General features: G+C 42.4%; 2 protein-coding genes and 1 non-coding gene across 9 annotated transcripts in view; 1 reads left to right on the plus strand and 2 right to left on the minus strand.

Moving 5' to 3' along the window:
• Fbxw4 (F-box and WD repeat domain containing 4) overlaps positions 1–24,346 on the plus strand; it is an 89,453-nt gene that overhangs the window by 59,647 nt on the left and 5,460 nt on the right. For 2 of the 4 annotated variants that reach the window (XM_078022453.1, XM_078022401.1), the window contains exon 6: positions 14,961–15,026. In XM_078022453.1, coding sequence (XP_077878579.1) covers positions 14,961–15,026 — 66 coding nt within the window. Of the gene's footprint in view, positions 1–749; positions 863–2,588; positions 2,760–14,960; positions 15,027–24,346 lie in introns of all 4 variants that reach the window. The other 2 variants (XR_013426441.1, XR_013426436.1) reach the window with 2 other exon arrangements.
• On the minus strand, positions 14,381–14,452 carry Trnaa-ugc (transfer RNA alanine (anticodon UGC)). Its single transcript has one exon. It is a non-coding gene; the product is annotated as a tRNA-Ala (tRNA).
• Dpcd (deleted in primary ciliary dyskinesia homolog (mouse)) overlaps positions 19,514–24,346 on the minus strand; it is a 33,154-nt gene continuing 28,321 nt past the window's right edge. For 2 of the 4 annotated variants that reach the window (XM_078022581.1, XM_078022538.1), the window contains one exon: positions 19,514–19,669. In XM_078022581.1, coding sequence (XP_077878707.1) covers positions 19,520–19,669 — 150 coding nt within the window. In that variant the 3' untranslated portion in view covers positions 19,514–19,519. Of the gene's footprint in view, positions 19,670–20,881; positions 22,773–24,346 lie in introns of all 4 variants that reach the window. The other 2 variants (XR_013426505.1, XR_013426498.1) reach the window with 2 other exon arrangements.

A 24,346-nucleotide genomic window follows, 5' to 3' on the forward strand; every position in this document is an offset into this window, starting at 1 on the left:
GAAAGAAAAAAAAAAAAGATTCCTGGTGCTCCTAACTAACCTGGAAAAAGGGGAGTTCCAAGGAACTTCCTTAATTATATGATCTTCCTGAAAAGCCATGTAATGGAAATCTTGCAGAAAAGGACCTTTTCTGCTGTCCCCAGCCTGATTATTATTATTTTTTTCACACTGCAAAATAAGCCTCAGTCAATGTGGCCAATACAAGGACTCTGGGGACCCCGTTACCTCCCAGTACAGAGAAATGGTTGGCACATGCATGTTGTTGGATTTGCATATTGGTTTGCTGCTGCATTCTACAAATGGAGCTTTCCTCTTAAAATGAGCTGTCCTCTCTAGTGGAACTCTCCTTTTCCAATGCAGCTCTTCTCTCCAGTGGAGCTCTCCTCTACCAACAGAACTTTCCCTTAAGGAATTGGCTTTATCTTCTATGTACACAGATAGATACAGTAGATCTTATTGTCATGGATCTACTTTTATAGCCCTGCTGTATATAATTTATGATGCTTATCAGGCCCTGCTTTTTTTTTCAAGCTCCATGGTATTCCTTCCCTTCTCTTGTCCCCTAGCTCCCATAGCCTTCAGGATAATGGGGGTCGGGGGTGGGGTGGGGTGCAGTGATCAGACCAGGTCCAAGAGTGAGAGCTTCAACTCCTCCTATTCCTTCCATCTTGATGAAAGGAAAGTAGTTTAAAGATGCAAATGGTGGTAGTGAATCCATAGGTTGACACCTCTGCCTCTTTTTTTTTCAGCTTGCTGGTTGCCACCATGGGACTCTTTTGCATTGATTGGTCATCAGGGCCTCTTTAAGCCCTGCCATAGATATGAGGCCACCGAATGAGGAAGACCATGCTGTCATGTAGTGGTTAGTGTGGATGGGCTCTCCTGTCCTTTGTTTCCTCCAAGAGGACACTTTTCTAGAAGGTCTTAATTGTGATTTAGTGCTTTTCACATGAAAGTGACTGCCCCAGGTTGGTGCTTATGGAATGCTGAGAATGCAAACAAGAGCCAGCCAATCTCTGAAGACTGCACTGGCTTGGGGCCTAAATATTATGGATGGTCAAGGATGTAGGGCCTCAGGATCCTTGGCCACACAGATTTCTCTTTGACATGTTCTCATTTCTCTTCTGTATTAATCATATAAGCATTTAATAATCTTAACCAAATCTGAATCAAACCTGAGTCTCAAGGTCACTCAGTGACTTGTTAAATATAGGTATATTTAGAAAGAATCAATTTTTTTTTGAGAGAGAGAGAGAGAGAGAGAGAGAGAGAGACAGAGACAGAGACAGAGAGAATTTTTTAATATTTATTTTTTAGTTTTCGGTGGACACAACATCTTTGTATGTGGTGCTGAGGATCAAACCCGGGCCACATGCATGCCAGGCAAGCGCACTACCGCTTGAGCCACATCCCCAGCCCCAAAAGAATCCAATTTTAAAATAAATTTGCTGAGTTTGTGTCTGGCTTATCTGTACAGCTTTCCAGTTCAACTTTGCTCTCCTCTCTGTTTGTGGAGCCACAATTGACCCTGATGGTTCTTGTCATCCTCCCATCTCATCTCTATTCAAATGCCCACACTTGTGTTCATCCTCAAACATGAGAAGACACTAGAACTTGTCTAATCTTTCTCTTCTGAGTAATTGGCAGACTGTGTAGGCCACCATGCCCAGGAGGTATTAGGAAGCTGGTGACTTGGGCTCACCATAACCATGATGCCAAAGGCAAAAAGGATTTTGTTCTGAAATTAGCAATGTGTTCTGTGCTTCAGGCTTAGCTGGACATAGCAGCAGCAATAATTGGAATATCAGTGTGGGGCACCTGGGTACTGTGCAAGGTAAGCCAGGTCTCAACCTTTACAGCTCACTAGGGAGTTCAGAAGGGCACCTATTTGAAGAACCTTCTTTACTTCTTCATGCTGAGCCTGGTTGTGAAGCAGCTTGGGGGAAAGCCCTGTTAGAGCATCAGGGACTCTGGAGTTCTCATATCATCTTCTCCCAGGTCTATGCCATTTATGAAGCTGATTAGGCACAGGAAGGGTCTGTCAGGTTCAGCATGGAGCCAAAGGCTACATGGTTTGTGTGATATTCAGAATCACATTTTATTCCGTGTTCCACCATTTTGACCCATTCCTGGCTACTTCAGAATGAATATTTTTATTATCATCTCCTTTTTAAAAAATATTTTTTAGTTATCATGGACCTTTATTTTTATTTATTTGTTTATGTTCAGTGCTGAGAATCAAACCCAGTATTTTACACATGCTAGGCAAGTGCTCTACCACTGGAGCTACAACTTCAGCCCTATCATCCTTCTTATAATCCCCTATTTCTATTTTACTTTTTACAGAAGTAATAAATGAATATATTCTAACAGTAAAAAATCTGAACAATTTAAAATATTTGGACTGTAAAATGAAAATCCCCATTAGTTACCTATAATCCCTCCCCACACACCTTTTTTTTTTTTTTGTAAGTGGTCTGGTGTATTTCACTCCAGATCTTTCTATTTGAAGCAAGCAGTGAACATCATGTAATCTTATAAATATGTAAGATTTACCCATACAAACACATGGTTTTATGTTGTTTCAGATTCACATTATGCATGTGCCTGTGAATGGAATTCCTCATCTTCCTGTGGGGTTCAAAAGTCCTTCCATGTCTAACACCTAGTCTACTATATCCTTTTAACTGCTGTATTCTAGATCAGAGTAAAATAGATGCACCCTGTGTGTGACCAGCCTTCTATTGATGGACACTCAGGTGATTTTCAGTGTTTTATTATAATAAACAACCCTTCATGAAACATCTGTGTACTTGCCTAGTGAGGCATATGTTCAGGTATTTTTCTAGGAAAGATACTGAGAAGGGACGTGGTTGAGAGGAAAATGCACTTACAAGTTTTTCTTTTTCTTTTCTTTCTTTTTTTTCCTGTAGTACTAGGGATTGGACCCAGGGGAACTCTACCTTTGAGCTACATTCCCAGCACTTTTTGTTTTTTATTTTGAGACAGGGTTTCACTAAGTTGCCCAGGCTGACCTCAAACTTGTTATCCTCCTGCCTCAGCCTACCAAATAGCTGAGTTACAGGCATGCAGTGTCATGCCTGGCTAGTTTTTTTTTTTTTTTTTTTTTTGGTACTGCGGATTGAACTCAGGGGCACTCAACCACTGAGCCACATCCCGAGCCCTATTTTGTATTTAATTAGAGACAGGGTCTCATTGAGTTGCTTAGTACCTCGATTTTACTGAGGCTGGCTTTGAACTCATGCTCCTCCTGTCTCAGCCTCCCAAGCCACTGGGATTACAGGTGTGTGCCACTGTGCCTGGCTTACTTACAAATTTTAGATGCAGCCAAATTGTTCTCTAGTTTTATTCTGTCAGATTATATAACCACAAATAGTGTGTACAGTTACTCATTTTCTCTCATTTATCAGTAAGTAATGAGTAATATCAAGTTTTTGAAAAATTTTGCCACTCTGAAAGGTAAAAAAACAATATTTGATCTGGGGAGTGGGTATAGAATAGTGATTAAGAGGTGAGTCCCCTTCCTCCTAGTTGTGTGACATGATAAGTTTATTGAACCTCTGTGTTCCTCAATTTCCTCATTCATAAAAGGGAATAATATTGATAGTATATACATCATAGTGACCTTAAAAATCTTGATTATAGAAAATTTCAAAATATACAAAAATAATTTCCAACCCTTGGCTATTCTTGCTTCATCAGTACTTCCATACTATCTCCTCCATCTTATCTTTTTTTTTTTTTTTTTTTTTAGTTTGTTTATTTGGAGTTACAAACCAAAAAGAGACTTTAGAACAAATGAAGACTTGAATAAATCTTAACCCTTATAGGACTTAATTTTTCTTTAAGCAATTAAAAATGTAACACTATCAGCAGACTCTCCCATATTATCTTAAAACAAATATCAGACATAAAACTTCTGAGTAAATAAAATATTCGAATATTTTAGTGTATCCTCTGAAAGACAGTGATGCTTTTAAAATGTAATCATAATACCATTATCATAGCTAGAAAAATATTATCAGATATGTAGGAATATTTTGAAGGTTAAATGAACTCTATGGAAAGTGCTTAGAACAGCACCAAGTATGTATGTAAGGATTTGTGATTACTTTTGTTGTTTTAATTGATTTATAATCCTTTGATTACTGTAGGTTTAACACTGTTCTAATGTTTATATAGAAGTGATTTTTTTTTTTTTTGTATCAGGGATTGAACCCAGGGGAGCATAACTACTGAGCCATAAAAAATGGTTTCATTTTTTTATCCACTTTCTCTGAAGATCATAGTTAAGATCTGATTCTTCATATCCCCAGCCCTTTTTATATTTTTATTTTGAGACAAGGCCTCACTAAGTTGTTGAGGCTAGCTTTGACCTTGTGATTCTTCAGCCTCAGCCTCCTGAGCCTGCAGGGATTACAGGTGTGCATCACCATACCCAGCAGGCCATGTATATTTTTTCTATAAATTTTTTTATTCACTTTTTTTTTGCCCATTTAGCTACTTTCCCCCATGATTTATAAGATCTCTTTATACAATCTGGATTATATTAATTTTTTGACTATTTCATATGTATGGTAGTGCCTTTCAGCTGGTTGATTATGATATCTTCTGTTGTGTAGAAATTTCTGTTACTTGCAGATTAACTCTATCAACTTTACCTTTATAGCCTCAGATTAATACCTTTCTGAGATTATAAAAATATTTTCCTATAACTTTCATGACTTTTCATAGAGTTTAAAAAAATGTTTATTTCCTAAGTCCATCTGGAATTAACATCTCCTGGAGGCAGGGCTCTAATTTCATTTTATTTTTTCACGTGTATATTCAATAATCTGTACCATTTGTTAACTGGTTTCATTTTTTATCCACTCTCTCTGAAGATCACAGTTAAGATCTGATTCTCCACAAATACATGGGTGTGGCTTTGTATTCTTTATTCTGGTCCATTGATCTATCTGTCTAGCATGAATATAGTCTACTCTATATAATATCTGTTTACTTTAGCATAGTAAGCTTTACACTATCTTTTGATCTGGTAGAGTAACTTTCTCATTGTTCTTTTTCAAATATGCCTGGGTTATTTTTATACTTTTCTTCTTCCAGATGAATTTTAGAATCAATTGATTAAATAAAAAATCTTGGTTATAGGGCTGGGATTGTGGCTCAGCAGTAGAGTGCTTGCCTAGCATGTGAGTGTGAGGCACTGGGTTCGAGCCTCAGCACCATATAAAAATAAATAAATAAAATAAAGATTTTTAAAAAAAAAAATTGGTTAGAAAGGATGATATTGAGTTTGTAGATTAATTAGAGGAGAACTGACCATCCCATAATCTTGAGACTTCCTATCTAGGAGCATGATACATTTCTCCAGTTATTCAGTGTCCTTTAGTAAAGTCTTATGTGTTTTGCATGTGGATCTTTTCTTTTTTATTTATTTTTTAAGACCAAGTCTCACTAAGTTGCTGAGGCTGGTCTCAAATTCATGATCCTCCAAGTCATTGGGATTACAGGCTTATACCACTATGCCTCTTGACCTTTTCTTACTTTTTTTCTTATTCATGATCCTCCAAGTCATTGGGATTACAGGCTTATACCACTATGCCTCTTGACCTTTTCTTACTTTTTTTCTTAAGTATTTTATAGTTTTAAAATTCTTTCCGTGAATGTATATTTACATTTTTTAATTGGTTATTGCTTGTATGTCTGTGGGTGTTTGTGATATGCCATACACTGTTCCAAGCATTTATCCCCAAGAATTTTTACAAGTGTATGTCTAGGTACTATTGTCATTCCTATTTTACAGATAAAGAAACTAGGTGTATTTGTCCATTTTTCTCTTACAATAACAAAATACGTGAGGCCGGGTAACTTTATGAAGAAAAGAGGTTTATTTGGCTCAAGGTTCTGGAGATACAGGGTTGATGAGCCACATCTCATGATGGACTTCTTGCTGGCAGAGTTCTGAGGTGGTGCAGGGCATTGCATTCCAAGAGACTGGAACATGCAGCTGGGTCATTGTGTCTCCTCTGGTGTGTTTGTCTGTCTTTCTCTCTTCTTATAAAGCCTCCAGGATTCAGTCATGGGGACTTCACCCTGATAACCTTATCTAATTCTAATCACCTCCCAAAGGCTTCCTCTCTAACTCTATACTTGGGTTAAGTTTCCACCTTCTGAATATCTCACAATGGGGATTAAATTCCATGATATGAACCCTTAGGGGACACTCAGAACACATTGAACCCATAGCACTGGACTTTAGAGAGGTTAAGTAACTTGCCTAAGATGACCCAGTAACTAGGTGCAGAGCCAAGAATCCATGCCTGTACTCCTTTCTGCTATTGCATGCCAAATTCCTGCCACCTCATTCAACTCTGGGATTAGTTTGAATTTCTTTTTTTCACTGAATCTATTACATTTTCTAGATAAACAGTTATATTGTCTGCAAATAATAACCATGTATAGCTAGTCTTTTTCCATGCTTCTTTTTGGATATCTAATTTTGTGAATATCATATTGTCATTTCTTAGGAAGTCTTCCCTAGTTAGTGTTTGTTTCCTTTAGCCCTGAGATGCGTTGCCATTTCTTTCTTTCAGAAGCACACAGGGCAAGCAGTTGCATGTGTTTCAGTGCCATATAATGGAAAATATAGTTTAGAAACTCTTCTCCCTGAAGCCCTCAGCCATCTTGTTAAATTCAAAGATCAAATGAGCATAAGTCATTCCACTGTAATGGATTTTTTTTTCTTAATGTTTTCCCCTCTCTATTAATTCCATCCTTCCATTGCTCAAGTTTCTGATTCTTGAATGGAGTGAGTGCATCTGGGAAGAACAGCCTCTGCCCCAAGCCACCTCTTCTCTATCCTGGGCCAGGATCTTTTATCCTTTACCATTGGTCTCCCTGTAGGCACTTCCCAGCTGTGGGATCACATCCTCCCTGGGGCCCTTTATTGGGCCTGCCTTGTTAGAATTACAGTGGGGTGAGGAGTAAAGCAGCAGGAGCTCCAGCCATTCTATCCAGGCCTAATCTTCTAGGAATCCTCTTGTACCATTCTGTCCTTGATGGTCTTGGCCTGAGAGAGGTCTGAGGCCTGTGTGTGTAACTGAAGAGAGAGGTGGTTCAGGGCTTCCCAACTGTAGACATCAGGAGTCAGTCTTGCTCCCTGCTAGCCAGGGCCACGTTGAGAGGAGAGGCCAGCGGAGTTCCTGCCTTCTGATCAGGGGCTTCCTGACCTGACCTTGGGTACTGCTTCAGCCCAAGGTGTGTCAGGGTGGACGTTGCTGACACTGGCTCTAGCAGGCAGCTCATTATCTAGTCTGCCTGCTCTTGAGGGCCCTGAATTACGACAGGAGTGTTTACTACATTGTGTTTTCTCTTACAAGATGTAAATAATGTGTTTTTCTCTTTAAAAATCAAAAATCAGTACAGAATACTCATTAAAGATAAGATTTGGAAAAGAAAAAAGAGGAAAGAATTACTTATCACTTTTTTGCCCTAACACAATTTCTTTAAGCATTTTAGTGTTTTCCCCCACTCTTTCCTTTTCTATGCACAGGGTGTTTTTTTTTTGCTTTTTAATACTGGGTATTGAACCTAGGGGTGCTTTACCACTGAGCCATATCACCAGCACTTTTAATTTTTTAATTTTGAGACAGGGTCTAAATTGCCTTGCTAAGTTGCTGAGGCTGGTCTTGAACTTGTGATCCTCCTGCCTCAGCCTCTCATCGCTGGGATTACAGGTGTATACCACTATGCCTGACTAAACAAACTGTTTTTCAAAAATAGTTGTAATAAAGCAGTTTGGACCCTGCTTTTTTCTCTTATATTATTACATCATAATTACCTTGCCTGTAATCACTGGGAACATCATTTTATTTTATTTTATTTTTAATATTTATTTATTTTTTAGTTGTAGTTGCACACACTACCTTTGTTTTATTTATTTATTTTTATGTGATGCTGAGGATCGAACCCAGGGCCTTAGACGTGCTAGGCGAGCATTCTACCTCTGAGCAACAATCCCAGCCCGGGAACATCATTTTAAATAACCTTATAATATTCCGTTGAGTAGAAGAATCATTGTTTATCTTCCATGTTTTTGGTCTTGGCCCCTTGAAGGCAAGGGATTTCCTCCTTCCCCAATTACCTGATTGTGGCCCAATCATCCATGAAGTTGGCTAAACTGAATGTATATTTTCTGCCTGCACCCTGTCTTTGAGGTAATTGTATGCCAGTTGTGTGTGAAATGGGGATTCTGTTTGTCTTAAAGTTTACTCATTCAAGCTTCAGATAGGCCTGTTGGTCTTATTGTCCTTTAGTTTGATGAACAAAGTTATATTTAGCTCTTGGAATCCCCCCTCTTCCTCTACATGCCACTGTGGACAGTGGGCCCTATTTGCATGCTCTGGGCCCCCATCACCAGGTCTGTGGATGCATTCAGGGTGGATGTCCCCCTGGCTGCAAGGTGGGGGTGTTTGTGTGAGAAAAACAAGATCTCTTTGTCTCTTTTTTTCCCTCCCAATGCACATTTGTTTCCTTCCTCCTGGGTGCCTAAGGTACCCTGTGGGCCTGAATCTCAGACACTAGCTTTCTCGTACTTTCACCTGCTCCCGCCTCTATCTTTCCTCTTCCTGACTTCTCTTGACCTCTTGCTCCCCCTCCACTGGTCCCTCCCTCACTGTGCTGTCACTGCAGCCACTGCCCTGGCTTCCCCTCGCCAGTTTGTGTGACCTTCGCACTGTATTCATGCTTCGGGACTTACCCGCTGTAATGATGTCAGCGACAGAGGTTAGCAGATGGTGGCAGCAGCAATGAGACCTGACATGTTCTAATGACTCCCTCCTTTCCACCCTTGCTGGCCAAGCTGATAGAGGGGCAGGGGTTTTCTTGAGGTATTTAAGGAGGGGGCCAAGGGAAATCTGGGGGGGGGGGCCCAGGTGCCGATGAGGCCTGTGACCTTTGCTGCTATAATATCAGTGTTTCACAAGCAGGGCGGTTCAGGAGCCCACTTGCAGCCCATCAAAAATTGATTTAATTGCAATTTTTCCTCCAATTAGGAGCAGTGGAGCCTGACTAATTGGAGTAATAGAGAGTAATAAGGCTCAGATAAAAAGCCTTCCTCGGCTGCCTTTGTATCTCGTGTCAGTGCCTGTCAGAGGTCAGAGAGCTTGCATATTCTATTAGGCAGCCTGGCCTTCATTTGTACAAATTAGTTTACCCAACAGTAATTAAAATGCCAATGCGGGTTGAAGAGAACTGAATACACTTGATGGGCATGTTGGTGAATGATGTGACAGCTCTGGTGGCCTCCCTTGCCAAAGTGTGTCAGCCCAGGCTCAGAGGCTGCTGGGGCCTGGGCCAGCTGGGCGGCTCCAGGCCAGCCACGGGCACAGCCGCTGATCACACCACTTCTGCCACTGTGTCTCCAAGCCAGGCTCTTCTTTCTTCTTCAGGTGAAATCATTTGTTTGTTTGTTGCTTCATTCATTCAATAAGCATTTGAGTTTTCAATATATTAGGCATTATGCACAATATAATGTTGGGACACAAACAAGACTAACTTGAATTTTAGCCCAGATAAGAGTGGTAAGTGGTGATATGAAAGCTTGAGCTCTAGAATCCAGACTGGCCAGAATCCAATTTCAGTCCTACTGGTCACTACTTGTGTGAGCTAGAGCAATTTACATTACCTCTCTAAGCTTCAGTTTCCTCATCTGTAAAATGAATGTTATGAGGATTAAGTAGAATAATGTTTTTGAAACACTTAGTGCCTGAAAATAGTAGGTGCTCCATAAATTAGTCATCATCAGTATCTTGGGAGATTGATTCCAAGACACTAACCCCCCATCAGTGCCCAAATCTGCAGATGTTTAAGTTCCTTACATAAAATGACATAGTACTTGGATGTGACCCATGTACATCCTCCCATGTACCTTATTTATTTATTTTGGTAGTGGGTTTGAACCCAGGGGCACTTTCTCACTGAGCCACGTCCCCAGCTCTTTTTATTTTTTGAGACATGTTCTAAGTTGCTTAGGGTCTTGCTAAATTGCTGAGGCTGGTTTTGAGCTTGTGATCCTCCTGCCCCAACTTCCTGACTTTCTGGGATTACAGGTGAGTACCACTGCACCAGGCTCCCATATACTTTAAATCAGTTTTAGATTACTTCCTAATGTAAGTGTTATGTAAATAGTTGTTATATTGTGGGTTTTTTTTTTTTGTATGTGTGTGTGTGTGGTGCTAGGGATTGAACCCAGAGCCTAATGCATGCAAGGCAAGCACTCTACCAACTGAGCTACATCCCCAGCTCACCTAGTATTGTTGAGGAAAAGAAAGCCATGCTCTGTAAAGATGCAATCTTTTTTTTTTCTGAATGTTTTTGACCAATGTTTGGTTGAATTCATGGAGGCAGAACCCATAGATATGCAGGGCTGATTGTACTAGTGTTGTTAAAACAGCCTAAACTGATGCAAAAATAGTGACAGTCTACTTTCCTTTTAGTCTGTCCATGCCCAACTCATTTTACTTTCCCTCTCACCTTCCTCTTCCTCTTTTAGTGTCTTGTTATCATCTGTTCTTCAACTTATATACAGAATCCCTAATTGTCCTGGTGTCTTTCTTGATGTGAGGACTTCTGTGTCTACTTCTTGGGCTGTGATAGCATCTGTGATGCCAGGCTCACCTGAGCTTGAGCTAGGGGACAAGTACAGTAGGTTGAAAATCTGGAGAAGATCTGTGACAGGATGAGAAATTGTAGAAAACTGGCTTTAGGTAAGGAATTTCTGGTCCAAAAAGGAATGACTTTTGGACCATCTAGCTAAGAGAGTGCCTGTATTTGCGTGAGCATGTATGGATGTGTGTTGACACTGGTTTTAGACATTGTTAGTATTTCTTTTGAGGTTCTTATGAGGGATTTCTTTCACAACCATGTGTAACAGTCAGGTGTCATTCAGATTTCAGTATTTGGTGATTTGGCGGTATTCCTTCAAGAAGTAGAAGGAGCTGGTGCTGGGGATATAGCTCAATTGATAGAGTGCTTGACTCCCATGCCCAAGACCCTGGGTTCAATCCCCAGCACCACCAAAAAAAAAAAAAAAAAAAAGAGGGAGCTGGGCCTAGGGTAATGCCTGTGATCCCAGATACACTGGAGACTTAAGCAGAAGGATCACAAATTTGAGGCCAGCCTGGACAACTTGGAGACCCTGTCTCAAAGTAAAAAGGGGACTGTAGCTCAGTGGTAGAATCCTTGCCAAGCATTTGCAAGGTCCTGAGTTCAATCTCTAGTACCACCAAAAAAAAAAAAAAAAAAAAAGGCAGGGGCTGGGGTTGTGGCTCAGCGGTAGAGCACTCGCCTAGCACATGTGGGGTGCTGGGTTCGATCCTTAGCACTACATAAAAATAAAATAAAAACATTGTGTCCAACTACAACTGAAAAACAAAATATTAAAAAAAAATAAAAAATAAATAAAAAGGCAGCAGTGGAACCACCTTCTCAGCCCACATGACTGACTTCTTGAGCTATGTTGGCTTTGGGCCCTGGAAGGCCCTTTCTGTGCAATTCCACAGATTTGTGTGAAGTTCCTCCTCTGGGTCATGTACTGCTAAGCACTGAAGTACACATGACAGTTCCTTAGGAGGAGCCATAGAAGGAATGACATGTGTTTTCATTTTGTAGTTCTACAGATTTATTGAACCGTTGACGTGCTTAGTATATAGGCCCAGCACAGTAAAGGATGTGGAGAGAATAGGTGCTGATGTCAGGTAGATGCCAAGGGTGCAGGAGACCAGACCACGGTGTTACACTGGGCACAGGGCTGTGGAGCTTAGAGAACTGAGGGTGATGGAGCCGTCCATGAGGAACAAACCCCACCCATAGCCCCTTTCAAAGTACCCTTTCTGGACAGTATGGAGAGTGCCAACCATGTATGCAGCAGGTCCCATGGATAGCCACAGAATCCTGGCGTGTTCTCTGAAGCTGGGCTGTTGCTTCATTTCCCTTTCTCTACAATGGGAATAATGACTTGTATCTCATGGGCTCACTGGGATGTGAAACATCTTTTGGGTTTGCCCAAGTAGTGAATCCCTTCCCTTCTTCTGCCTCACATGTCTGTTGCAAGCTCTGGGACACTGCACTTGAGCTCACCCTTTTTTATCATCTGATTTTGAATCTCACTGCTCTGTGGCTTTTACTTCATTCTTCCTAATGACTGTAGGAACTGGGGAGTGGGGTGGGGAGCAAGCATGGCCACAAGTAGTGGGAAATAGTTCTAGGTGTGCAGGATTGTGTCTACAGGCAGTCTGACCCTTAGTGCCCCAGGCAGTCCCGGTTTGGATGTGAGTCTTGGTGTCCCCCAGCAGGATCTCGCTCAAGGTATGCTAAACTGTTGCTCACATAGTTTTGTTTTGTTTTGTTTTGTTTTGTTTTTTTTACCAAGTGTTATATTTCATTAAACTCTTAAGTCTTGGGGCTGGGGGGGATGTGGCTCAAGCGGTAGCGCGCTCGCCTGGCATGCGTGCGGCCCGGGTTCGATCCTCAGCACCACATACCAACAAAGATGTTGTGTCCGCCGAGAACTAAAAAATAAATATTAAAAATTCTCTCTCTCTCTCTCCCCTCTCTCACTCTCTCTTTAAAAAAAAAAAAAAACTCTTAAGTCTTCATAAGTCCCTTGAAAACACTCTTCTTTATCTCCCTTCCTGTTTCACAGTAGCTAGGCAAGAGGAAAGGATAGCTTTTAGAGAGAAATGGTAATAGGTATCATGACCAGGTAATTAAGAAAGCCTTTCATAGGATATGAAGGTGAGGGGCTCTTCTCTTAGTGGCTGATGGTTATGGGTAGATATGGGTGAGTATAGGACAGGAATCCCTGGGAAGGGGTATGGCATCCCCATCCCACCCCCACCCTGCCTGCTGAGAGGTCATATTTGTGGGTGTGGCAAGGATTAAAGTTCTACACTCCCCCACACACACACACATTGATTTACCTTGACACTAATTTAGGCCTGTGGCTAATCAGAGGCCTGCTGTAGGCCTCCTTAAGATGTCTGTTTGCATTGGCGCCCTCCACCTGGCCCCCACTCCTCAAAAGTTTGGAGAACCCAATTGCCCGCTCCAATGATTTCCAAGTGGCTATTATGTTTCCAACTTAAGGTAATTGGCTTTACCAATTATTAATGGATTACCCTAAAGAGAAAAGTGTAGTGGGAGGGAGGTGAGGGCCACACCTCCTGATTTTGTAGTTTGGATCTTCAGTGTCCAGTGGATGCTTCCTAGCCTGGGATTTGCTTGGGACATGGCAGGAGTGGCTGTTTGGGCACTACTGCTCTACAGTATAGTGGCTGCTGGCAATCCTGTAGGTGAAGAGGAAGCTGGGATATGGAGCATGTCCCTGGAGGAAGTCTTGATTTGAGGCACAAGGGCCCCAGGGTGTCGCATATGGCTTTGTTATCAGCTTGAGATTGACAAGCCACACCACCCTGCAATTTGGATGGTAAATCAGCAGCTTGGCTAATGCCTGCCCTAACATCTCCCTTATCAGCAACAGCAGTCAGCTCCCCAGTCCAGCCCAAGCCACTGATTTCTTGAGAGTCCTCCCTGTAGAAATCCATTTCTCACTGACAGGTCTGGGAGTAGAGCACAGATGCTGGACTGGGCAGATGGGCTCCTGCCTCACATTGCCAACATGTCATTAGTACATCCAGTCTCTCTTGCCCCATATAAGACATGTAGAGACATGGCCCATCCCTGCCCCAGGGCCCCTGAATGACACAATTGCTTTTAATTTTCCTGTTTGGCCTTAGATTTTCAAGCCTAGGTTTCCTGAAGGCAACTCCCCATCCCTTGTGTGTTGCTGCTGCCAAATTCTCAAACAAAGGACTGGTCAAGCTCATAGGTTCAAGTTCTAGTTCTAGCACTATGGATACCCTGGCTTATTACATTGACCTTTCCCACACAGTTCATGTCTCCGCTTAAAATAAAACTATGCAGATTATACGTTGAGTCTTTAGGGGTTTAAGAGATACTTAGAAAAACATGGCCAGCATACTTCTTACCTGCGTCTTGGCAGCTTTGGACAGAACCTTTGGAGGACTTTTCCCGACTCCCATCCCACGCCCCTGACCACCTGATCCCTCAGGTGTCCAGCCTGTGTATTAGCATAAACTTATCTGTGGGATTTACTTACCTTTCCTCTTTGTCCTTTTCTCAGTTTGATACATTTATACCTGCCCTGTGCTTATTCCATATTGCCAGGGTCCCTCAGTTCTTAAACCATTCAGAATGCTCCAGTCACCTCTGCCTCTAACTAGGGCATCACCTACTAGCCTCCAATTGTGTGTTCCCACGAGGCTTTTTTTTTTTTTGGTGGTGCTGGGAATCGAACCCAGGGTCTTGTGCATGCAAGGCAAGTACTCTACCACTGAGCTATATCCCCAGCCACCCATGCGAGGCCTTTTCTGGGCCGTGGCATTGTGCTCTTGTGTTCATACAACTGCAGCCTGACAGGCTTGCTCCCTTGGGCCCAGAATGGAATCTAGAGGTCTGTTTTATGGTGGGCAGAGACCACTCAACCCAGTGTGAGTAGTAGGCTCATCCATGATTTTTTTTATACTTTTACTTTATTTTTTCACTTTTATATGGTGCTGAAGATTGAACCCAGGGCCTCCCACATGCTAGGCAAGCACTCTACAGCTGAGCCACAACCCCAGCCCCTCAGCTATGATTGAACCCAAAGGTCCTCTGTCCAGGCAACCCTGGGAGTCTGCAGCCCTCCCCTTCCAAGCTGTCTTCCCATGATTGCTCTGATCACTCTCAGCTGCTTTTCATTCTGGATTAACTCCACCATCCCCTAGGAAACAAGCCCTGCATTTTCCACTGTGTGGCCATTTTCGACACAAGTTCTGACAAGCCAGATCTAACTCTGTTCTCTTTTTGTTTGGCAGCTCTTTTGTGACAGGGACAGCTTGTTGTGGGCACTTCTCACCCCTAAGAATCTGGGACCTCAACAGGTAAGATTCCTGAGCCCACCATGTCATCCAGTGGGAGGTAGAGCTGGAATAACTGGGGAGGCAAAGGAAAGAGCTAGCAGAGCCAGCCCTGCCTCAGTTTGCCAAGTGGTCCTGGGGAGGAGGCTAGGGAAGATTCTGGCCTGAAACCTACTGGCAACCTCCATGGTGGTGCCTTCTGATGTGGAGTCATTTGGGGTTAGATTGAGGAGAATTTTGAAGTAATTTGTAACAAGGAAATAATTTCATATGGAATTTGTGATAACAATTTGGAATTATGATATCCTCTCTTAGGAGTTACTGGCTACATAACTATATAAAATCCCATTTATCCTCAGGTGATTTTTGTAAAAGAAATTGTGGAGGTGGTTTATAGAACCTATAAAAACAATTATACAGAACAATTAAAATACATCTAGGTTTTATTCCTTGCTTTGGTAGGCTTGACACTGTCCCATCTGATTATCTAACATTCTGTTATTAAAAAAAAACCAAACTTTTATTTTGAAATAATTATATATGCATAGAGTTACAAAGGTAACTTAAATACTCATTAACATCTTACATAATATAGTATAATGTCAAAACTAGGGAATTGCATGGATGCAATCCACTGTCCTTTATTTCAATTGTGAATGTATGTGTAATTCTATGCAGTTTATTACATGTGAAGATTCATGTGCTCACTTCCACAATCAATATACAGAACTATCTGTTCCATTAGCACAAATATCCCTCATCCACCCCTTCACAGTTATACCATTCCCTCTTGTCTGTAACCCCTGGCAACCACTTCTGTGTTCTCCATCTAATTTTGTCATTTTGAAGATGTTACATAAATGGAATCACACAGTATGTTACCTTTTGTGACTGGTTCTTTAAAAAATTCAGCACACTTTCAGTAGCTTATTTCCTCTTTTTTTCTGAGTAGTGTTCCATGGTGTGGATGCACCCAAGTTTCTTTCTCCATTAAAGAACATCAATCCTTTGAAGTGCACCTAGGTTGTTTTCAATTTTTTGACTATTGCAGATAAAGCTGTTAAGAACATGGGGCTAGGGATGTGGCTCAAGCGGTAACGGGCTTGCCTGGCATGCACGGGGCGCTGGGTTCGATCCTCAGCACCACATAAAAATAAAATAATAAAGATGTTGTGTCCACCGAAAACTAAAAAATAAATATTAAAAAATTTTAAAAAACATAATGTGTATAGGTTTTTATGTGGATGCACATTTTTTTTAAAGAGAGAGAAAATTTTTTTATTTTTTTTTTAGCTTTTGGCGGACACAACATCTTTGTTTGTATGTGGTGCTGAGGATCGAACCCGGGCCACACATGTGCCAGGGGAGCGCACTACCGCTTGAGCCACATCCCCAGCCCTAGATGCACGTTTTTAAAAATTTTTAAATTCTTTTTAGTTACACATGACAGTAGAATGTATTTGTACTTATTATAAATTTATGGAGTATAATTTTCCATTTTTGTGGTTGTACAGGATATGGAGTTACACTGGTCGGGTATTCATATATGAACATAGATAGCAAAGTTATGTCTGATTCATTCTACTGTCTTTCCTATTCCCTTCCCCCACCCCTTCCCTTCATTTCCCCTTTGTCTAATACAATGAACTTCTATTCTTCCCTCCCCTTATTGTGTATTAGCATCATCATATCAGAGAGGATATTTGGCCTTGGTTTTTTGGGGATTGACTTATTTCACTTAGCATGATGCTCTCCAGTTCCATCCATTTACCTACAAATGCCATAGTTTCCTTCTTCTTTATGGCTGAGTAATAGTCCATTGTGTATTTATACCATAGTTTCTTTATCCACTCATCTGTTGAAGGGTACCTAGGTTGGTTCCATGTCTTAGCTATTGTGAACTGAGTTGTTTAAACATTGATGTGGCCACATCACTAGAGTATGCTGACTTTAAGTCCTTTGGGTATGTGCTGAGGAGTGGGATAACTGGATCAAATGGTGGTTCTATTCCAAGTTTTCTAAGAAATCTCCATATTGCTTTCCAAAGTGGTTACATTGATTTGCAGTCCCATCAGCAGAGTATGAGTGTACCTTTTTCCCCACATCCTCACCAACAGTTATTGTTACTTGTATTCTTGATAATTGCCATTCTTTTTCTTTTAATACTTACTTTTAGTTTTAGGTGGACACAGCATCTTTATTTATTTATTTTTTTTTTACATGGTGCTGAGAATTGAACCCAGTGCCTCACGCATGCCTTGTGAGCGTGCTACCACTTGAGCCACATCCCCAGCCCAGATAATTGCCATTCTTACTGGAGTGAGACGAAATCTCAGTGCATTAATTTGCATTTCTCTAATTGCTAGAAATGTTGAACATTTTTTCACATATTTGTTGACCAGTAGTATTTCTTGTCCTGTGAAGTGTCTGTGCAGTTCCTTTGCCCATTTATTGATTGGGTTATTTGTGGGTTTTTTGTTTGTTTGTTTGTTTGTTTTTTGTTTTTTGATGTTAAGTTTTTTGAGTTCTTTGTATATCCTGGAGACTAATGCTCTGAGGTGCAGATGGCAAATATTTTCTTCCATTCTCTAGGCTTTCTCTTCATGTTCTTGATTGTTTGCTGTGAAGAACCTTTTTAGTTTGATACCATTCCATTTATTGATTCTTAATTTTACATCTTACACTTTAGGAGTCTTATTGAGGAATTCCATTCCTAAGCCGACATGATGTGATTTGCACCTACTTTTTCTTCTCATAGGTGCGGGGTCTCTGGTCTAATGCCTAGGTCCTTGAGCCACTTCGAGTTTAATTTTGTGCAGGGTAATAGAAAGGGGTTTAATTTCATTTTGCTACATGTGGATTTCCAGTTTTGTGGGTGTATATTTTCATTTCTCTGGGATAAATGTGCTAGGTTGTTTGATAAGTGTATGTTAAGTTTTTTTCTGTTCAACTTTTTCAGAGTATCAATATCATTTTACATTTCTACCAGCAATGTATGAGAGATTCTTTACATTTTTACCAGCATTTGATATTGTCATTATTTTTTATTTTAGCTGTTGTACAATAGGTATCTTATCCTGGTTTTTATTTGGGGAGGGTACTGGGAATTGAACTCAGAGGAACTCAACCATTGAACCACATCCCCAGTCCTATTTTGTATTTTATTTAGAGACAGAGCCTCATTTTGCTGAGGCTGGCTTTGAACTCATGACCCTCCTGCCTCAGCCTCCAAGCCACTGGGATCATAAGTGTGCACTACCACACCTGGCTCATCTTGGTTTTAACTGCAGTTTTGCTAGTAGCTGATGATATTGAACATATTTCCATATGTTTATTTGCTATTTGCATGTTCTGCTTATTAGCAAAATATCTGACCATGTCTTGGCCCACTGGGTTGTTTGCTTTTTTTTTTTACTGATGAGTTTTGCTCATTCTTTATATATTCTAGACATTAGTTCTTTGCAAATTAGTGGTTTGCAAATATCTCCTCCTAATCTATAGCTTAATGTGTAGTTTAATGCATTTCTGCAGAACAGGTTTTAAATTTTGATCCAGTCCAAATTATTGACTTTTTGTCCTTATTGATTATACCTTTAAGTCTAAAGACTTTTCAGTTAGCCCTGAGTTTTTTTTCCCCCACAATTTTTATTGGTACATTATAGTTGTACATAATGGTGGGATTTGTTGCTACACATTCTTACATGCACACAGTGTAACAATAATTTGGCCAATATCATTCCCAGTATTTCCCTTTTCCCTTCCCTCCTCTCTCCTCCTGGTCCCTTTCCTGTACTCTACTGATCTTCTTTCAGTTTTCATGAGATTTCATGAAATCTACTTTTCCTTTTTCCTCTCTAGCTTCCACATATGAGATAAAACACATGACCCTATTTATTTCACTTAACCAAATATTCTCAATTCCATCCATTTTCCTTTAAATGACATAATTTCATTTTCTTTTTTTTAAGAGAGAGAGAGAGAGAGAATGAGTATTTAATACTTATTATTTATTTTCGGTGGACACAACATCTTTGTTTGTATGTGGTGCTGAGGATCGAACCCGGGCCGCACGCATGCCAGGCGAGCGCGCTACCGCTTGAGCCACATCCCCAGCCCTCCCCAGCCCAATTTCATTTTTTTTATCCATTCATTAGTTGATGGACACCGAGGCTAGCTATGTAGCTTTAGCCCTGAATTTTAAATGCCAAAATTTACAGTAGCAGTGAAGGTGTGTTTCTTGCCAGTCTCCTCCTCTGGTTGATCTAGTTTTGTCTTCTCCTTTTCTCTCCACTTCCCTAGGGAAGTGTTCATAAGGTCTTCTTTCTGAAAAGTCCATTCTGTTATTAACCTTTCCAAAAGTTTTTTTGTAATACAAAATGTTTTAATTAAAAATGATTTTTCCTATAACATCCTCTTCTAATAATTATCCAAGAACAGGGATGGAAAACTGAATATGTCCCCAAACAGAACACTGCATCTCCAGGTTGCCCTGGGTGTGTTAGGATGCTTACCCCTCATTAAGGCCATTTGCTTCCTAGAGCTGTGATCCTGGACAAGCAGCAGCTGAATCTCTCCCTTGTAGGATAGGCTGTAGATGTCTGAATTGGTTCTGCTCTTCCAGGGTCCTCTTTTTCGGAAGAAAAAAAATCTAGGTTCTTCAGGTTTTCCTTTTGGACACAGTAGAACAATTAGCCATAGTGTTATAAGTAACAAAGACCTAATTTAAAATGGCTCAAGCAATAATGGAATTATTATGATCTTAGATGACAAGGAGCAGAAGTTGGGTGGTTGGGTGGTTCCAGGGTTGATGAGTTCAGTAGTTGGAGACCACAAAGGACAATATTTCTACTATGCTGCCCTGGTCACAGTGGCTTTTGCCCCTGCTTTCAGATTTGTTTAGAGCAGCTGCACTAACTCATAAGGCAACATTCAAAGGGAAAATGGAAAGAAGACACATCCCTGCCTGGGCCCCTTTTTACGATGAAGAAGCTTTTGCTAGGACCCCCTGAGCAGACTTCTCCTCACATTTAGTAGCCAAAATTGTGTTCCAATGCTCACTATAAACCACAACCACACCCTGGCAAGGGGAAGAGCCAGCTTCCCCTACACCCTGGCAACACAAGGGAGGAGGCAGGTGTGGCTCAGAGTCATTGTGTGGTGAATAAGAACAAGTCTGAGGAATAGCTGGAATAGTGTGGGGATCACACTGGCTCTAGGACCACTTTTATCCCTCTGAGTACTGAGCAGACCAGATGTGGTTGGTGAGTGCAGGTGCTATCACCTCCCTCATTTTAGATTTACTTTTGTTTGTGTAGCCAATGGTCATGTTGTACCATTACCAGCCTAGCTAAAACTTGGGTCTCAGACCTCTGAGATGTTGGCATCCTGCAGCCTGTGAAACTTGTTCCCATGAGTTTACTCCTGAGCTCTTGCCACTCCTGGTCCTTCTTGCTTCTAAAAGGAGCTGAGCTAGGAGGAGCCCTCCCTAGTGGGAAGAAGCACGCCAGGACCAGGCCATGGGCCTGGAAGCTGTGAGGAGCTCTGCAGGGAGCTTTGCTGTGTGGCCAGAGCTGTTTTCCAGAACTACTCCACTAGGTCTGTGATCTTGAGTTGCTCTGGGCTTCAGTTTCCACAGTGGGAACTTTAAAAAATGGGAAATAATTATCCCTACCTAACAGAACGAATATGAACAAAGTTATTGTAAAAAAGTGCCCCACCTCAGGGACACTCAACCAGTGCAAGCTCTGTCCTCCTTCCCGCGTCCTCCCCACCCATAGCTGTTTCCACACCAGTACTCTGGAGTTTGTGGAGGCCTAGCTTTTTAATCCTCAAAATACTGTGACATTGTGACCAGTGGAAGAGAAAAGAAAACTGCTGACCTTGTGGCACAAAAAGAAAGCTCTTTCCAGGAAGGCTGTGGGTCACAGATGAGCACTTCTGTCAAAAGCCAGCTTCATTTAGTCATGTCACTGAGTTTTTAGGCTTAGCATCATCACTTGCCTGTGTGTAGGATGGCATACAACTGGGCAGTTCGAGCTGGGTGTACCACCATGGCCCAACATCATCTTGAAGATTGGCTTGTCTTTGAGCTGCCTGGTTACCTTGAGGGGGACTTATGGTCAGGATGGAGTTCTAAAGCACCAACTCTTCAAATGTCATTCTCCTTAGACCTCACCAGCCACAAACATTGGGTCATTACTGCATCCAGAATGAACCCAAATGAAAATGGGCACAAGATAGCTGCAGCCTTGATTCTTACTGGAGTCAGATAAGATTCAGCCACTCCATCCCCTGGCTGGCCTGTAGGTCCTGCATGTGGCAGGACTCCCCTGGGCATCACTTGACACTGCCTTCTCTCCAGTCCCCAAGACTCTCCTCCTCACCTCTGGGAGGAACTGGGACTTGTATAAACATCTTTCCTATCCTCAGTGGGGGTTGAGGGAGTGAGGAGAGATGCCCTGGTGCAGGTGCCTACTTTCCGTGGGAGGAAATGGATGGACAGGATGACTCTCCAGAGCTGTGTTTCCCAGAGAAGCCCAAGCAGATAATAAAGCCATGTAGAAAATAGGATTAAGGTAATGACCAGGCAGGACCCAGTTTGATCTTTCAATAACACCAAAGCCTGACTGACAGGCGACCTGCAAGGTGGAGCAGCATTGCCGGCAGTACTCGGGTGGTGGTGTGCTGCTCTGGCTGGATTTTTTGCTTTTAACCTGTCACCACTGAAACCTGAGTAGCTCCTGGATTTTCTTTCATGTGTGTGCTGTGACTTGAGTGGAGGGGGCATCCTGCAGGGGCAGTTGTACTCTGAGCATCTAGGCTGCCCTCAGGATGGTGGGGGCTGGGACACCTTTTAAGGGGCAGGCATCCTGTATTCCCATCTGTGGAACCATAGCTCACACCTGTGCATCTCTCAGGTACCCATCCTCGGGCAGCCTACACACTGAGTGACTGGAGACTCCTTTCAGTGTCCTCCTAGCTCCCCTGGCCCTTTATTCCATCAAAACCTCTAGGGACTATTTTCCACATGGACTAAGCAGGGTGTGGTGGAGGAGCACACAGTCATTGTGTAGGTGGCAAGAGGCCTGGCTGTCCCCCTTTCCCTTTCTAAAGCTGAGCTCTATGGAGTAGGGCCTGAGGACAAGGAATTTCTAACCTGTCTAGGTAAGAAAAATGAAGTCCTTTACCCAACCTTGAGATGCTGCTGGAGGTTCCTGTTTCTGATGGTCAATGGTCTTCAAGACTAGTTTTCAACCTTTAATTGCCAGTAACTCCTGCACCTCCATCTTGGTAGACTCTGGTGACAGCCAACCACTGAAATAGCCCCAGCTTGGCCCTGTGGTCCTGTCAGACCTATGCCAAAGTTCCTTGAGGCCTGGTGGTCTCTGTTTGCATTTCACCAGGGCCCTTGAGTAGGCCCTAGGGAAGGTGCTAGGTGTTGATTGTGTGGGTACACTTGTCAGTGGCTAGAAGGTCTGTGTGGGTCTGATGAGCCAGGCATCCCTTGCCCCCTGTTGACTTGCTTTTGCTGTGGGTTTATGTTTTTTGTCAAGGGGCATTTGAACTGGATCTAGCATTGGTGCTGACAGCAGACATACCTCCTTGCCCCAGTAGCTGTGGGCAGGTGAGCTTCAAGATGAAGAGGCTTGGGCTGGGATTATGGCTCAGTGGTAGAGTGCTCCCCTAGCATGGGCAGGACCCTGGTTTGATCCTCAGCACCACATTAAAAAAGTAAATAAATAAAAGGCATTGTGTTGTGTCCATCTACACCTAAAAAATAATAAAAAAAAAAAAAAAAGATAAAGAGGCTTGTGATCCCCAGATCTGAAGGGTATCACAGTGGGGCCAGCTACAGCCCTAAGTCATTCTGAGGACTATGAAGTAGAGCAAGGGGGTTTTGGTACTTGGCTACTTCAGAGCATTGAATCCTCATCTGGATACCATTGCCCTGAATGTAGCATACTCTTGCACATCCCCTGTGTCTTGCTTCCCTTTGGGCCAGGGCCATCCTGTTTCCCATTATGCTTTCGTTTCCATCTCAAAGCCCCTAAATCTCTTCCTTCTCAATAAGGGTAGGGGCAGAATAGGCTTTCCACCCATTCTAACAGGTACCCTTTATTTCCCGGCTGAGCCTTTGCTCAAGCCGACTCCATGAACACTCCACATAAGGAAACCTGCTCAGATGTCAGTTTGAACAGTGCCCCATCATAAAGCCCTGTTTGAGCTGACCTATACCTGGAATCTGTGCCCTTTTCCACTGTTCAACTTGTTAGCACACTCATAAGGCCATCAGGTTGTTCACAGGTATGGCCTGACTTATCTGCCTCTCTGAGCTGGGAACCCATCTTGATCTTCCTGCACGGGCACAGGACATTAATATGGGGCATCTGATGGCATTTGGAATGGCAAGGGGCACCTTGTTAAAGGTGGCAATGGGCAGGCTGGCTGCTCTTGAGGGTACCATCTATGTATATACCACCCAGGTGTGACTTTGTCTTTGCCCCTGGCCCTATGCCCCTCCCTGTGCAGGGACCTGGCCTTCAGTCAGGCTGATTACTGGAATTGCCCTTCTTTTAAGTACCTGCCTTCTCCTTTGAAAGTATTACTGACAGCTTTTTTCATTCTCTTTTTTTCTTTACCTCTTTAAGGAACCCTGTAATTTCTTTTTCTCTCCCCCCTTTCCTTTTTCTTTCTTGTCTCCTCTGTCTCCCTAAACTCTTTGAAATTGGCTCTCTGCCTGCTGACACCAAACTGATACTTTGCGTTTCACTTCTCCTTATCCCTTTATGGCAACAGATGTTGAAATTTTGTATCCTTTTATCTGCCCGGCTGTCCCTTCCTGTAATTACGATCCCCTTGTTAGCAGTACAAAGTGGGCTGCCCGGCTGCCTGGCCTTTGAGCCATTGTGTCTGAACATGTGTGTGTGGTGGGTACTGGGGTGTGTGCACACACACATACATGCATGTGAGAAGCTATGTGCTTGGAAGAGCCCTTTCTCTCTCACCTGAAGGGACTGGGGCCAATGAAATTTCCCCAGTTTCCACTCCTCCACTGTAATGTTTGGGATGTTTCTTTGATTCTGTCACTTATCCCACTGGAGGACTAGCCTTGGGGTACCTGGGATGTGGACAGTCCTGCAAAGCATAGGTGAGACTTGCAGGTGGCCCTGGGTGTGTGTGTCTGTTGGGGCAAAGTTCTTGGGCAGCTGAACAGAGGACATTGAGGGCACTGAGACAGGGTAGGCACATTCCCCAGGGGAAGTATGATGGCTAGAGCATGCACTCCAGAGAGTACAGACTTGACTTGGCTGTTTACTAGGCGTGCAACCTCTAAGCCTTAGTTT

This window comes from Ictidomys tridecemlineatus, chromosome 1 (assembly GCF_052094955.1).
Source record: "Ictidomys tridecemlineatus isolate mIctTri1 chromosome 1, mIctTri1.hap1, whole genome shotgun sequence".
Classification (NCBI taxonomy): Eukaryota; Metazoa; Chordata; class Mammalia; order Rodentia; family Sciuridae; genus Ictidomys; species Ictidomys tridecemlineatus.